Source organism: Blennius ocellaris, assembly GCF_963422515.1.
Source record: "Blennius ocellaris genome assembly, chromosome: 16".
NCBI lineage: Eukaryota > Metazoa > Chordata > Actinopteri > Blenniiformes > Blenniidae > Blennius > Blennius ocellaris.
Window position 1 is genome coordinate 12452532 of NC_137665.1, and position 17564 is coordinate 12470095.

General features: G+C 43.2%; 1 protein-coding gene across 1 annotated transcript; it reads right to left on the minus strand.

The window, feature by feature from the left end:
• Positions 1-483: 483 nt before the first annotated feature.
• On the minus strand, positions 484-17170 carry s1pr2 (sphingosine-1-phosphate receptor 2). Its single transcript, XM_080510878.1, has 2 exons — positions 16768-17170; positions 484-3710 (listed from the first exon to the last, which is right to left on the minus strand). The coding sequence occupies exon 2, from the start codon at positions 3592-3594 to the stop codon at positions 2479-2481; it is 1116 nt and encodes a 371-aa protein (XP_080367004.1). The 5' UTR covers positions 3595-3710; positions 16768-17170; the 3' UTR covers positions 484-2478.
• Positions 17171-17564: the final 394 nt, after the last annotated feature.

Below are 17564 nucleotides of genomic sequence, written 5' to 3' on the forward strand. Positions count from 1 at the left end.
CGACTGACAGGAAACAGGCCCAAATCTCCCAAGGCCTCTATAAGTTAGCCTCTCCCTTCACCCCAAGTCTCCCCCCCAACCCGGAAACCTCTCTTGGGGCCTTTCTTCATCCTTCTCTCAGACACAGTATCTTTCAAATAGATGGCCTTCTTCACCACACCCCATTCTCAGCCTTTTCCCCTCTGCTCAGCCTTTAAGCACCAGTAGTTTTATTAGGTAAAAGAGCCGTGATTAATGACCAAGCAGCATTTGTATGAGCAATATTGGGCTTTCATGTTGAAGCTAGTGTTTTTCTCACCTTGTCAGAGCATGTTTGGATTTAATGCTACAATTTGAATGCCTCTCAGAAAAAGGCACAATTAGGAGACATCCCAGGGCCTGCAGAGAAGCAGCTGTTGTTGATTTTACGTTCAGCCTCCACTCCCAAACCCCCCCCCACCCCCCCAAAAAAAATACAAAATACAAAATCAACTGGAACACACGTTTATTTATTTTTTTTAGGATTTCATTTATTTTATAAAACTGGAATGCATTTAACAAAAAAGTTTATGTACCTACATTAGTGTTTCAGATTGTACCAATTTAACACAGGCAGCGTGCTACTGGACACACAAGGCTATTGCACACGAGACATTCCATACAAACACAATCATACATACTGTACAGAGATACATACATACTTACAAACAGTTATTCATATACTTATAACAAAAAGAAATCACAGACATACAATGAAGTCATAAGCACATACAATTGAAACATCTCTCCATCTGGGAAAAAAAAAAAAAAACAACTGTGGGAAAGCAAACATCACTGAAGCTGCCAAAGTGCTTTTCACCAATTTTACTCAGCCATCTAAAAAGAGTCAATCTAAGAAACACTGACGGAGAGAAGAGTTTTAATTGTGTGTCTACAGGAAGAAGGTTAGTGTAACCCTGAACAACAGGAACAGGACAATGAAAAACAGGACTTCCCATAGATGTAGGAAGTTGTGTGTTGTAGGGTGTCATCGGAGGAGGATGAAGCTGACATCTCAGGAGGACAGATCCCTTCTGTGCATTTGAAACCGGATCTTCTCCTATTATGAAGGGGGGTTGATGGGGCCTTCGGAAAGAGGAGATGCGGTATCGTCGCTCGCTGCAGATGGCATATGGCCAGCAAATTAAACCAATATGTTCACTACTAATTCTTGTTCATGGTGCTATTTAGGACTTCACAGTGAGAGTGACCGACCCTGTTCATTCCACTCTCTGCTTGCCAATAACTTGGTAATTCAAACTGATGATCAATAATACTGTCAACAATGGAGCACGTGCCCCGAACACTTCATACATACATTCAGCCTTGTTCCCCTCCGAGAGGAAGGCACAAACAGAGACAGCACATTGCTGCTACAACACTGTCAGGACATCAGTCCCATTGGTCAAAGCTGCTGGACAGCCATCATTGAATACAAAAAAAAAAATCATCAGTGCCTACTCACATAAAGAAATGTGCTTTCTAATTAGGCCTTCCTCAACGGAAACTGTTAAAATACAAAAGACAACAGTAAAGCAAGAGGGACAGATTAGGACAAGTGACGGGAGGGGTGTTAGTGATGGAAGCTGGAGCTGGGATATATGATATACACTAGAGCTTACAAATGAGTTAGAATTTCATGCAATAAATGTAAGTGGATTATGCAAGTTTGTTTTAGTTTATCAAATGGTTTAAAGCAAGGTTATATAGACTATATAGCCCTGATTTTGATGAGGAACCCTATAGCAATTTGGCTCCTAAGGAGTGGAGTGTTCACTAACGTTGATCATTGCTTCTGGATCTGTATAGATGTCTAATGCATTCATATAGCTGTAATGGAAAGTTCTGTGGTTAAACCTCACAAAGAACAAAAGTCTCTAGTAAGCTACAAAGTGCAACTCTGCAAGCTTTGCATTGATACAGTTCAACAAAAGGTCAAAACAAATCTTCAATACAACTATGATATTAAGTATGTTATATTTTAGTTTCTGGATTTTATAGGGGTTTATATCTTTAGAAAGAACAAGATGATAGGCATATAAATGAAAATGTTTGCTCCCTATCAAAAACATCATAGTACCCATGAAAAAGCTTTGTTTTTTCACATTTCTGTTCACATGTAAAAGTTGATTACCCATTGAAACATTGAATGTTCACACCCTCTGCATGTGTGGTTTATTTGAATGCTGATTGTGATTTCACACAATTTGGATTATTATATATATATATATATATATATATATATATATATATACACAAATCTAATTGTGAAATCTGTCTCAGCAGACAGCTCTGTCCCAGCCTCACCACAGTTCTACGTCCCAATGCTGTCTTTGCTTCTCTTTTAACATCTGGGTTTTCCATCACAGCCTCTCCATGTGACTTTTTTGTTATGCACACTTGCTGTCTCTCACACACATATTCACATACACACAACCCATCTGGAGTGTTTGCACCAGATCAGACGCAGGTGGTACAGTCTGTCATGATGGGCGTCATTTGGTGTTCGTGTTTGTTGGTACAGTGTTCCAAAGAGCTGGAGCTCTTTAAAGGGACCAAACAACGGTCAGAGGGCCGCCCGCTTTGCAACACCCCCCAGCAGCACAACACACGCAGGAATTCCTTTCTCATGTCCTTGCTGCGCAGCGTGTAGATCACAGGGTTCAGCGCCGAGTTCAGAGTGGCAAACCCAAAAAAGATGTGTCCCTTGGAGAGGATGGAGCAGGACTGTATCTTGCAGGATGTATCCAGGAGTAAGATGGTAAAAGCTGGCAGCCAGCAAATGATGAATACGCCTAACACTATCGTGACTGTTTTCAAAAGGGAATAGGCTTGCGAGTTGGTTGCTTCCTGGTGGCTGGAGCGTACAATCAGGTAGATCCTCACGTACAGGATGACAATGGAGAGCAGTATGAGGCTGAAGATGGTGACAACGAAGAGGATGTACTTCTTGGAGTAAAGTGGCAAAACAGTTGAGCATTCAGGGAGGTTGTAGATGCAATTCCAGCCAATGATGGGTAGCCCCCCGAGCAGAATCGAGGTCACCCAACAAGCCCCTATCAGAAGAAACATGCGGCATGTTTTGGTGGAGCCGTACACCTTTACTTTGGTGATGGCAATGTATCGTTCAATAGCTATTGCCAACAAGCTGAAGACTGAAGCTGCCAGCGCAATGAACACCGTGCCCTCTCTGATAAACCATTGCACAGGCACGAGTTTAAATGTCCTAGAGCCTGACAGGAAGATGTTGGCTATGTAGGCAGAGCCTGCCAGCAGGTCAGAGAATGCCAGGTTGCCAATGAAGAAAAACATGGCAGAGTGGAACTTCTTGTTGCGCCAGACAGCAATCAGGACCAGCAAGTTCTCAAGGATGATGATGGTGCAGAGGACCACGATGGCAATGTTGAGCGAGGTGAGTTGTTTTTTCCCCTCGATGTATTTGTCCATGTCCTGCGGGGTCATGTTCTTCGCATAGGCGTAGTATGCGTGGATCAGAGTCTGATTGTAGTACTCGGAATATTTGCTCTTCATCTTGACGGGGTGGCAGAGCACAGTGGCTTCACGGTGAAGATTCATTCACACGGAGGGGTGCCCATGCCAATAACGACTGCTTCAAAGGTGAGGACAGGAAGAGGGCCGGGAGGGAGACTGCCTGTCCCACAGTCACGTCTCAAGAGCTCTTTGTGGGTCACCTGCAGACACAGAGAAAAAGAGGTGGACTGTGTTACTGTCAGAAAACATTGTTGTGATGAAATAAACCATTACAAAGAAAACATACAATTTGAGCTAAATGATGTACTTGCACTTGTACTTGTACAGCATATGCAACAAAGTATGCATGGAACAAATCATTTCTTGAAGTTAACTGTATAATTGGAACAGCATTTGTCAAATCAATTGAAACAAATGCTACTGCAAAGCCTGAAAGCTGTTATTATTAAAGTGTTTGACTTGATTACACGGATGATCAGGTGAGGGATGACAAAGTACAACTGAAGACCAACATTGTGCAACAAAAATGAATGTCTGAAGGAAACCTTTGCAGTCCGCTGCAGTGTCAGAGGTTTTGAAGGCCAAGTTCAGGATGCTATCATGTGATTAAGACTTATGTGCTCAGAGAAATAATACCAGGTAAAGTTAATCCCTTTTTTTCAGAAGGTGAACCTGTGCTCTCAAAAAATCACCTTCAGGTAGAAGAATAAATGCTCTGTCAGGCCCTGCGAATGGCGGCGCCCAGACAAAAAGCCGCCCTCACTTTCTGAAGGGGACATTCCACTAACCTCGTCCGTGCACTCGGCTGTCAACACACAGCATTGTTGTGGGGAGCGAACCTTTCCACTCCAATGAACTACCTCTTGAAACTACAACATAGCTTGTGGATCAGCTAGGCCCCTTCATCCTGACCTGCCATACCACCTGCTCCCAACCAGTTCAGCAAATCAATCAGTTAGCTATGAGGAAGACATGGGGGTGGGGATTCCTTTCTTTAAGAATATACCCCTTGCAAGATCTGAGTGAGTATCAATACTTGACACTCAATCATTCTAATTCCCAATGCATTACAAAAGAGGCTCCCAATATTATGAAGAGTTTGTCTACGGGATCAGTGGTGGTTCTTGTTAACCTGGGCCCCGATCGATCCGGTATGGGTTTCATATTTGTGCTATACTGGTGTGTCTCATCGAAAGCTTTCTGTTTGAATCTTAAGTCACAATTAATATGCAATGGAATAACCTTACAAGTAAGATTTCAATGCGCCTTGTTGTATGACCAAGTCTCTTCAATATGAAAACAATTTTACTGTTCCATTGTTAGTATTTTTTTTTCTATTACAAGTAAAGCTCATCTAATAGTTCAGGGTTTAACTTATTGTTGAAGGTGCATGCCTTCTTTTGTGGAAAAAGTTTAAATTGATCGAATGTATGAGATGTGAATCTGGTTTTAAATGACTAATTTCAAGGAGAGGCTTAAAAACAAACAAAAGCAAAATAAAGTTAGCCACAGCCACAGGAGTGGAGACAAAGGAAAGTTGGAGAGTCTGGAAATCTAATTAAAGGTGGAGCTAGTGGAGCTTAAACCTGTCAAAAGTAACAGGATCGCTCTGCACACCGGCTCCCTCGGTAATTCAACACTGATGCTTCTACCGCTCGTCTTCCAGAGCCCTGGCTAGCTGCAGAGGTTCTTGGCGAAATAAATCAGTGGAAACTGGGCCTGCAGCTCGACTCCGTGCTGCTGGACTTTTACTCAAAACTCGAGGAGAGAGAAGGGAAAAGACAAAGCCAGAGCGGGAGCATGCATGTGGAACGGCATCTGGACACAAAGGCAGGAATCTGAGACATCTTTGTGACGTGCATACACACTTATACAAAATCATCAATGTGATATGTTGCACCACATGTCTTTTTTGTTTGTTTTTGTTTTACACGTGCACAGGCATTTTTCTTCACGCACGCCACTAATTGTGACAGACACAAAGTACTGTAGCGAAGAATTCCCCACTATATTAGGCAGGTTGAGCCCACAGCTGCCATTGGCCGCCAGCAATAACCAGCACGCTGCTTCCTCAAGCAGGAACAAAGAACAATAGTTTTGTTTAGTGTGGACAGCATTGGCCTTCAGCCTCAATGATGGCACAGCACACTTCCATTTGGCTGAAGCGACGGTATCATAGCAGAAATGTATTTAGAGTTGAGCACTCACTTGTCTTCTCCCCATCCTCTTTAGCTCAATTATTAGACACAGATAGGAGGCTTGAGCCTGAGCATATGTGCCAGCCGCACTGGGGTAATTACATTAGCTTACATTAGTGCAGCCTATAATGGTTTTATTCATGGAAAAAGACCACCTCTGTATCTCCACAGACTCCAGTCTGCTCGAAAAAACACACACTGGTTTTTACTTTGTTTCGTCCCAGTGTTTTCACTCTGCTCTGCCAGGTTTTTTCAGGACAGTTCTCCTTCCATCTGTTCTGCAGACAACTCAAGGTCTTTCTGTCACCAGGGAGTCTTTGGCGTCTGTCATCAAGGGATTGCACTGAATATAGCAAAACCTGACAGGCTGGTTTGCCCACAGTGCTGCTATAGCAGCCCTGCCCTGCTCTTCTACCTGCAGTGTGCCATTCAGGTTTCCACAGTGATTGGTCACATGGAGTGCAGACTTCCTGCAATGCAGCCTTTCACACCGCCCCTTTGTCAATAGTTTGCCCTCCATTCGACCTACACATCACTGTCACACTTCCACAATAGACACAACACATTGTCAAAAATGTGGTCATGACATGACTACCCAAGACTCAATTTCTCATTAAAACAACAAAGGCAATAAAAGCAAACTCTGGATGCAAGAACCCACTGATCTAGACCCAACTACAAGGGATTTAACATTTTATAATAATAATAATAAAAAGGCAACCTTTTAATGGACACTTTGATAATTAGTCTGTGAGTTCTCCTAAGTGAGACTCACCTATCTGCTTTTTGTAATAATGCCCTGGCTCGTTTATCCACGTTGTTTGTTTTAACTGATATCACAGTTTAGTTAGCACATATTGGTTGTGTGTGCAGTGAATTTATACCATAAAAACCGCAACCTTACCTTATGGAACAATTGGGCTACCTGGGAAGCTGGAAATGTTTGTTTATTTTGAGGGAAAGGGTATTTTTGCAGTACGTGTCATTTGATAAAAAATTGGTTTTCCCTTATTGAAAAAGCATATAGTTTCCAAAACCCCAAAATAACAATAGATACTGTTTTTAAATTATGAAGCAGAAAAGAGCACAGCAATAGATTGTAGTTAAAATAAATAAATAAATAAATAAATAAACACTAATTTTCAAAGCTACTATGTCTTAAACTAATGTTAGGTTTGAATGCATTTCTTAAGTGGCTGATGATAAATCAACAACATTTACATTGTTTTCAACATTATAAAAGTTCTAACTGAATACCTTTTGAACAATTATAAGTTGTTTCAGACAGCAGTGCCACATTAGCATGTTTATGTTGCAATAATAGTCTTATACCTACAAAGTAGCAAAGTATTTGATAGCGATGCTCAAACTGTTCACAGGTGAATTATTTTAAAGGGCAACATAATACACACTGCATGCATAAACAATTTGGACAGCATACCAAGTAGATAGAAAGTGTCGAGTTCCTTTTTTCTCGTATGTACGGTAGGTGAAGGTGCAGCGAAGCAACAACAAATATGATCATATCCTGTCTGGATTCTCAAAGCGAAACTCAAACAAGATCAGAGCAGGTGATGGAAACAGCAACTGCGATTAGGACAATAAAAAAAACCTAAAAAAATGTAACTGAGGGAGGAAGTTAAACTAATGACAGATATCTGAGACAGGATATCATCAGAAAAGCTGTTGTGAAGCTTGTAATGTTTCACTCGGCCATGCATTTTAAACACACACTTACATCTTCACCTACTTATTTCACAACCACACATGCAAAGGCGAACACTGACAACAGGTCACTGCACACATTTCTGCATCAAACAAAAATATCGGTTTATCGAGTTTGATGCTTTCTACTGAAACCTTCCTTTCCCGCTCTCGTAATCTTAACAAAAGACAGAGTACCGCTGACGTCTGCACAAAGGCCTCAGGTGCCCCCCCCGCCTTTTTTTCTTCTTCACAGAAACACCTGATAAGCCCCAATTAGCCAAGTGTGTGCTCACCAAAAACCAAGGCAACACCACCTGCTACCTGTCACACTCCACTTAAACCTGACTCAACTTTCTCTGCTAGAAAGCACCAAAAACATCAACAGAGTCCCTCACGCGCATCCTGTCCACGATAGCTCAATCGTGCAATCTCTGAAATCCTTTCAGATAAGAGTAGTGACTAACCTTGAGTTTGGACAGTTTATGTAACTTTTTATCGTCTTTGCATCTGGTGGTATTTGCGGATTGTATATTTTGAGGACTCGTGTGGTTTGTAGTTGGGCTTTTTGTGGACAACATCCTGGACCTCACCTGGCTCCGGTCACACTGCTCACTGGCCACACAGCTAAAATACAGCCATCTTCTGTGCTTCTTCACAGTGCCCAAATATAGAAATAGTGTGGGGCTAATAACAGAGAGGTCGTCATGGTACAGATAATATGAAAACGGTCATGTGTAATTTTTCCATTTTAAGCTGATTTTATGGCTTCCTGTGACCTCGGCAAGACACTGGGCTTTTCGTCTGTACTAACTTAAGTTTTATGAACAGATACAAAGAAATCCGTCATGAGTGCAGGGAACCCTTCTCCTGCTGTGATTTGTTCTTTCCTGTTCGGTTTCTGTGCCATTAATATAGCTGTTTATCTTCTCAGTGACAGTGGCGTAATTGTGCGTGAGATCAGTCTAGAGCCGTCTTCCTCCTGCTACTCGTGATCCTGTAACAGACCCAGAAACTCAGTCGGTTAAACTTTGTATCCCTTTCTGTTCATATCAACAACAATTGAGTTAAAACAAGTCAACATGACTGCATAAAGTACAAGGTACGGCTGAGGCTCAGAGGAGGAAAATAACAAAGACCGTTTCCTCAGTCAAGTGTTGACATGCCAGAAAAAAAGAAAGCACAACTAATGCTGCCACAAACGTTTCACCACTGCTACCACAGAAGCTTGAAGGAACTGACGAAAGCCAAAGATGTACACTCAGAGTGCAGTTTTTCTGTGCACTTCAGGGTTTTGTAAGGGACATATAGATCCCTATGATTCTGTACAGTGAGAGCTCAGTGCTCCTCATGGTTGATTCATCAAGGGAGGCCTTTTCTTGCATTGAGCAACTTCATGCAATCACGCTGCGCAACCAGAAAACACAAAGATGAACTGTCTGCTGGCAGATGGCTGCATCGTCTGCATCGTTCTATCCATCACTGGCTCGCCGGCCTCTGGGGGTGAAACATTTTTACATCAGCACAACATTATTGACTGTTCTCTGGACGTTTCCAAGAAAAGGGAGTTGTGTTGCCAGTATCAATGCAACATTGACAATGCGGATACATGCAACTGCTGTGACATAACTGAACTGTGTCCGAGTCCTTCAAATGACCTTGGCCACAACACGCCATGAAGTTTCACTCTTACACACACACACACACACACACACATAGTGACTTACTTGGCAGTCTTTTCTATAAGGCTAAAGAACAGAGCGGACCAGTTCTTACTCCGTCCTGCCTTAGCTTATCTTAAGCCGGTGCTCTTATCTCAGTCGCATGCCACACTGCAGACAAGCTGACTGATAAAAATGATGCTAAAAACACTAACGATAGAGCAGCCCAGCTGACATAAAGACAACATTAAAAACACGCATGCTTGAGGTCAAACAAAGCACCAAAGCACCAACAAACACCAAATTCCAAGGTGCAAGGAAAATCCAATTTAAGGCCTCGTCATGAGGCCTGATTGTTTATTGAAGTATGCAGACACTTGTTTGTTCATATCAATTTTACCAAGCTTTTTACTGAAACCTAAAAGAGTATAAATTAGTTTCAGAGATGAGACAAATCCCAGCAGTAATTTCTCGAGGTGGAAATGACAAATACTAACATTACTGTAATTAATGACATCTTTCTATTGTACTACTATGCCATTTTTTTAAATTTCCAAACATGTAATTGGACATACCTATGTACAATTCACACCATATAATATACTTTGCTACTTTTAAACATATAAGTCACTTGTGAGTACACCCACAATTCAAATTAACAATTATTTCTTTCCCATTTTAGTGGCCAAATGTATTCTTTTAACAGAGTAAATTGTAGTTGTTTATATATATATATATATATATATATATATATATATATAGTTGTTTAGAATTGGGTGATTTCTTTGAGACTTTGTTTGGATGAAAAATATTCTTTAGATGTATGTTTGTTAAATAGGTAAATAGAAGTGAATACATGCTATTAGTAATGTAACCTGTTGCTTCAGAAGAGGCGCAGTTAAAACAATCGCTACACAAATAACTAAAACAGCCATGCAAACAAAAAAATGAAGAGTGTGCTCTTTAGTTTGTATCCTCAGGGGACAAAACAGACTGCAGCATCAGAAATGGAGGTCTGCAACATCTCAAAGTTTATGCTTCAGAGAGGAAGCACAAACCAGACACGCATGATAAAAAAAAAATTAAAAAAATACAGAAGTATTTATCATAAGTTTGTATTGGTGCCACACTTCAATCCTGGCATTTGTTGAGAGGCAACAAACAGAACAGTTCCTCTTTAGTACCGGATTAAACGGTTCCTTGTTGTGTGGTCATGCTGTGTTCAATGTTTAACTTTAGCTCCAAAGCAAACCTCTCTCTTTGTCTGCTATTATGCTAACACAATCATACTTCGTTAAAAGTGCATATAAGCTGCTGAATGCTGAGGGAGTGGGTGTCCCCAATATAGAAGCCTTCTACATATAATTAGGGATTACCCTTTCGCTCGTCAAACTCTGACAGTTTGGGTACAGCCTAGTCGGAGGGCTCCAATCTGTCAACATCACTGTGTCTGTAATCTGATTTTTTTTCTTTCTTTCGCATTTTTAATAACAACTTGTGTTATTTTCTGTTCTTCCCCAGAGTCACTGCATCTCTGCAACTTTGCATTGCGTTATTTATTGCAGTTGTTTGTAGGCTGAGGGGTTTTTAGAGCAGCGGTGAGAGGAGCTGGAAACAAAGAGCAGCGTAAAGAAGGGCATCGCACAGCCTGAGGAGCCATAGACCCCCATACGCCCACCCCCACTTCACTCCACTCTGACACACTGGGGGGGTGGGGGATCTCCAAAGGTGGCGCCTGAGAGGCAATTACTGGAATACGTTCACCCTCAGACTATTCCTGTCGACTTAAATCTACTCGGCAAATTATTCACGTTTTCATATTAGTCTGTTTTGCATATTTCCCTTTTACGCAGTTCCCCGATTTGTACAGCCACATGCTCACTCTCAACCCCCCACCCACCAACACCACCACCACCCCCAACGCCTTGTGTATTTTAAACTTCACCACACACATCAAAAGACAAGGCCACAAAGAGGTGATTAAATGTACATCAAGAAGGATTTATTTAGCGCACATCTGGAGCAGACATGCTCTTACAGCTCCCTATTAAAGAGTTCATTACAGCACAGACCGTGCAATCACTTCTCCGTTCAGAAAGCTCCGAGAGCTCTTCACTAAGACACTATGTTCTCAGTCAGTTAGCAAATGTGGGCGGGTTTTCTCTACCAATGATTAACATATGAAATGATAGGTGTCATTCATTTTTGCTTCACTGCAGCGTGCTGAAAAAGGACCTGATGTGCAAAATGTGATGAGACAGGAAAAGTCATTGCAAAACTCCAGCTTCACAGGTAAAAGCATTCAAAGAAACAAACAGAAAAAAAAAAAACCTCACAAAAATAGAACCTCAGCAGTAGCTTTGTCACGCTTGCCTGTTCGCAGATTGACTAGTGTTAACCACATGGTGTCGATAGGAACGATGTTACACTTGTGCATCACGTGCACATCTCTTCTCTGCAGTGTGCAAGGTTGCTTTTTTTCTCCCCGAATCACACAATTTACATCTGCAGCACAAAATATGTTTCTAGAAACCAGGATAGACAAACTAGATCAGATACTTTTGGTCTACATCAAAACCTCAGGTTTCAGCCACTCTGCCCTCTCACACCTGCCAGTGTTCTTATCTTCGCAGTGAGCTCTCTGCTAATGAATGGTTTTCAGCCCTCTTTAGGTATCTTTTGTCCTGGCTCCCCGCTCCTATTCTACTCTGGTGCTAGACCTTGAACTCCACCCCTTCTCATGTTGCCCCGTTTCGATGTGAAACTTTGAGGATGTCGTGAGAACACTCGTGACAAGATTACACGCTGTTGTGTGCATTAGTCATGTTCTGACCATGGCGCTCACATTTTGTCCACTGCCCGCTGCAGAGAGCTTTGATGCACTGGATCACTCGACAGACTTGTATGCCAAAGCTCAGAGATGCACAGGAGGAAAGTCGGGAAGATGCCGGCGACAAGCAAAGCACTGCACAATGGAAAATGATGGGGTCTGCACACAGGGACACAAAGCCACCGTGATTGCGCCTGCGTGCTGATAAGATGATGAATTGATGGAGGCCCTCCATCTCTCCTCATGCTCCACATGTGAAAACAACTCCAGACTGTTCTGGCAAACACAGATCCATTAAAGTCAACCCTGTTTTTGGAGAAAAACACTGTTGCCTAGAGAGGGAACACTGTTGTGTCCACACAGCCCTCAGCTGTATCCCAGTATTTTAGACAATTAAAAAATACAAAATTCTTTCTTTGAAGAGAACTTATTTTTGGGGGGAAAAAATCCTTGGCATGAGCATGTCGTATGTTCAAATTTGAGGAAATATTTGTGGAAGGCTAGTACAGTTCCAATCTGTATTTAAAGACCTGTGAATGTGTGCATGGAAAGAGACCCAAGGGCTTTAGGATTCAGGCAGTTCTGGAGGGATAGTATGTCTGTTTTATTTCCTGGAAACACTACACAAGTACATTTTCTATAAACAAAGGACTCGGCAATAAATAACCGAGCTTTTTTATACAGTTTTAAAGAGCTTTATGCAGGGCTCAGGGTTGTTCGCCAAGGGATGTTGTGCAAAAATAGCACACGTCAGAAATTGACTGTGGCTGTGGTGAAGCTGTTTAGGGGGTACAACTACTCACAACTGCTTGACTTTGTGTTAACATGAAGCCCATCAAAAATGACTGTGTGTGTGAGCAGTTGTCAGTTAAGTAAACAGCATCCACTTCCACTCAATGTGTTCCAGCAAAGCTGTCTGGCCTCTATCATGACCCTGTCACGTATTCGAGCTGGGAAAGACTTGAGTTGAGGTTTTTACAAGATAAATGATCTAAACTGTTATTTTTGACAAAACATACGATCACAGTTTACAAGTTTGATTTTTTTTTTTTTATTCTGCCAGTATTTAGAGAAATTAATGACCCACAGAGCTTGTTGGGATAAGAGATCCAGCTATTGTTGAGCTCCAAGCAAAATGAATAGCTGCAATGAGTTCAGATTGGCTGCACGGGGCAATTCAAAATCCAAGAAAACTGTCTCCAGCTTACTTCTGGATCTCGGTTGGTGGAGTGTTGTAGTAATCCCGTTGAGTTTTCCAGCTGCACAAACAAAGCCGAGTGTATAACAAAGGCTTCCAAGAGGGAGAAAGAAAGAGGAGGAGGTGGTCTCCAAAGCCACAGCATCTTCATATGTACCTGCACTACGGTCAGTCCAGCGTGAACTTGGAAAGTGACCAGAAATTAGGAAACCACAACATGACCACACTGATTACGCCCACTGCTAGAACTGACAGGATGGAGTCGTTGGCATTCAGTTCATAAATCACCCTTGCACGGCCTAGAGAGAAGCTGCAAAGTTCTGTCAATCCCATTCAAAGCCATAGCAGTAACCAGAAACGCTGTACTCAATCTACTTGTCATTGTCACTGAGAGATGTACGATGGTCCTGTCTCGAGAGCAACGCTGCAAATGAAAAATGCCAGTCAGAGTTCATAAAACCAATTGCTGCACTACTTCCAACTGGCAGTGTTTTGCAGCACGGGCTGGTCCTTACTTGAAATGTGGAGGAAAAAAAAAAAAAAAAACCCCAGACTTATCCCCACACCAGGAAGCGTTGGGAAATCCTGGCATGCTGCTACAAGCATCAGTGCCTGGTCATGGGGGGTCTAGTAGTTTGTCCAAGTCCCTCAAGTGGAAAAGGAATGTAACTGGAGATGTAACAGCTAATGGGTTCTTTCACTGGGTAAAGCACCTTTCTAAACTATTCAGAGCCACAAACTGTCAGTTTATGTAAATGTTTACGTAATAATCAGCATGGCACTAATGGTATGTTTTGTTTTTTGTTTTTTACAAATCAGAAAGGTCATGTTGAAGAGGAGTGGCAGGGTAAGTATGCGTGCACATGTGGATTTGTCCACCTGTCAAGCACATCCGAGTTTCAGTTATGTTTATAGAATAGGTAAAGAGCATGAGACGCCATATTCATTTCTCTGATCTGAGACACTCCCAGCTCTTGGCTGTGAATCAGAAAGCTCCATGCTGTCAGCTGTGTGTTGTGACTTGCGCTTCAGCAGCTTGCGAACAGAAGGCATTTATTTTGCTCCAGCTGCCACACCCAGGGAAAGTGTTTTTCTCCAAAGGGGAGCACCAGCTACAACTATGAGCCCATGGAACCCAGACGGCTGTCCACAAGCCACTATAACGCCACAAAGGAAGAACCAGCAGATATGTAAAGTCTGAGGCATCCTCCCCAGTGCCTCGAGTATTGTTTCTACTTGCGTGTAAGCAATGAGCCCTGACTGCGGTCATTTAACCAGGTAAAAGGCAAAGTGCCCCCGAGCCGGTCACTTCACTGATCTGTTACCTGTCTGATCTGCTTGAATAATACAGAGAGCATCGACGACAAAAGAGAAGTTAGTTTCCCCAAGGAAAAGCCTTCTCGCTGCTTCCTATTAGCGGACCGCTCCCAGGCCTGAATTGAAACCTGAGCATCCTTCAGGGATCGACACCACCCACCCACCACCCATCTCCGCCTTCAGCCCCCCCCCCCCGGGTGACCCTTTCCAATAATAAAAAAAAAAAAAAGACCCACAATTGCAGTTCCCATCGCTGCATGACCATTAATTTATTTATCCATTCCTCCACTTATACATCTATTTATTTATCCGGATCTTCTGTTTGTCTTCATTTCTCACGCTCTCACTGACAGTCCCCATTGAGAAGGGTCCAATTACAGCAGTCATCTTCTGGAGGAAAACGGGGCCACTGAGCACAGTGAGCTGGGTCAGCAACACACAGATCCTGAACCCATGATGTAATGGGCTGCTGTTCTGAGGCAATATCCCCACAGTCTAATATAAAAGTTTTAGAGCTGCTTTATATAGACTTTAAGGTTAATATAACACATGCTCCATTTCTGTTAAAGGTAGCATATGCCATTAGCTGTGGAGTATCTGGCCAAAAGGTTGCTGCTGCTCTCTGCCCTCTCTGGTTACGTCTGCCAGGACCGAGAACACTGGAGAGGAGAGAGAAGGGCGGCAGCCATCAGGTCCACAGTGGGGTGGCGAGTGTTGTATGGCTGCAATGAGCCATGAGATCACACTAGCTATTACAGATGGATGGGTGGCTGCATCATGCCTCGTCTGCAGCCGCACCAAGAGACGTGGAAAGAGTCACCCAAGTCCAAACGTGGCCTAAGCATGCCCTAAACAAACTGAGCAGCTCTTGCACAACACAAGCATCAATGAACCTGTTGACAAGACCTTCAACACTTCATATTGTTGCTGACTCTGCTTCCTCTTACCCCTGTAGTCTTGATGTCATCACAGAAAGGTCTTTGCTGGTCCTACTATTCAAGCTTTTTGGCATCTTTGTGGATTCCAGATGTCTGAGCTGAGTTAATAGCATCGCCACCATGTCCAGTCGCAGTCCCAATACCATTTTTTCTTACTTTTTACGCCTTACTTTAAAAGTGTTAATAATCCCATGCTTCTTACAGACTGTGTGGCACAAAATAAACTTTAGCCAGTAACTTACTAATGAGCAGCAGACTCCACACAGGGGAGAGGGTGATGGATTGAGGCTTTTATCAGAGCAATAAACATTAGTTCCTTTACCTTATCATCTTATCTCTCTGTGACTTGAGGATTCTCCCCGCTCACACCTATGCATCCTTCACAACGAGATATATTCTCCCTGGTAGAATTGACTGATCTTTATTTTCCCACTTGTCCTTAATATGACTCTTTAAACATTTAATTATATTCTAATGTTAATTCTAGTCGGCTCATTTCCAATCTGTGACAACAATATTCTGCTAAGACCCTCCTTGTTGAAACCCAGAGCTGGCTTCCTCTCTGGAGCCCATCTCCAAGCCCCTGAGATTAACTCCGGTACACGGGGATAATGGAGGCTTTTGTCTTATTAATACATCCTTTCAATACAATGCCTTCTTTAGAGTGACGGATGAACAAGCCTAAACAACATCGAAGGGGTCAGAGCAGGAGGAGGAAGGGGGGGGGGGGGGGGGGGGGGGGGCACAGCAGGCTGCGCAACGGCTTCAGGAGCTCACTGCGAGTGTGTGAACACACACACACACACACACACACACACACACACACACACACACACACACACACACACACTTCAGCGTGGTCCACATACTGTATAATGCAACAGACTGCACCCCCCCCACCACCACCACCACCACCACCAAACCCTAACACCACAACCCCCTTTGAATGATTGACAGCTGTAGCCGTGCGTGTTAATAGTTAACACTGAGCAGTGTTATTCATTAAAAAGCAGAGATGTTTCACAAACGCAGCTGTCATACACACACGCGCGCGCGCGCGCGCACACACACACACACACACACAGGATGCGCCAGCACCGTTTCTGCCGGTAGCAAGAAGAAGTAAGAGTTGCGTGTGATGTGGTCGATCATGTTGTCATGGGTGTTGATGAGTCAATGGGACATTTCGTGAGTTTGAGCTGCAATAAAGATTTTCCGTTTGTGATTGACACACAACAGGCTGACCGTGCAATAAGGGAAACCTCCACACCTTTACCAGCAAACCTTACGGTTTCAGCACCGAAGCGCAAGAAAATAGCGTGGTGGATTGTAAAGTTGCACAACTCTTTTGTTAAGACTCCTGCAGCACATGCTGTTACACTTAATGTTTTGAGGAGGTGCCAGGACTTACCCCATGAGAGATATCGACAGAGAGCAGCGAAAAACACGCTCCGATATTTGCCTCCAAACGTCCTCACATGTGGTGACCAGTCCCCGAAACTTACAGCTTCTTTTTTCCCCCCCCCTTCTCTGCTCCGGGACCGTGAAACACCGATGACAATCAAAACTTTGCCGGACGACCAGACGGCGTGTCTTGTCTAGTCAGTGTTAAATCCATAGTCTGTGCGCCACCGCGGAAACGACACACACTCACACACAAAAAAAAAGAAGAAAAAAAAAATCTCCACAAGCCGCGCAAACGGAACCAAAAAAAAAAAAAAAACTGAAAGAAATGCTTCAGTGAAACGTGTTTGAAGCACCAGAGATGGCACTTTCTCTTTTGTGGTTCTAATCCAGCTGCCCGTTGTGATTGTCCTCCTGCTCTGTGGGAACAACAGCTCCACGGGGCTGTGGAGCGTCTGGGGAGGCGCGCGCACAAAACACGCTCACACACGCACACAATAACACACCCACACGCGCCACAGGACAGTATGGGGTGTATGGAAACGTCATGTGCTCCATAAAGACTCGCCCGTCTCGCCGCGACCGAAGCAAAAACGCAGGTTTGTGGCCAACAAATGATACGCAAACGACTTTTTTTTCCCCTTTAAAAAAAAAAAAAAAGCTGATTTCTGAAGCTTTTCGTCACTCCGGAGCACATAAATGAAGTCCAGATGTTCCACCTCCTCACTTCCTCTCTCCAAACAGATCCCGGCATGAACCGGAGTCCACACGTTTCAACTCAACCTGGATCAGTTCCCTTGAGAA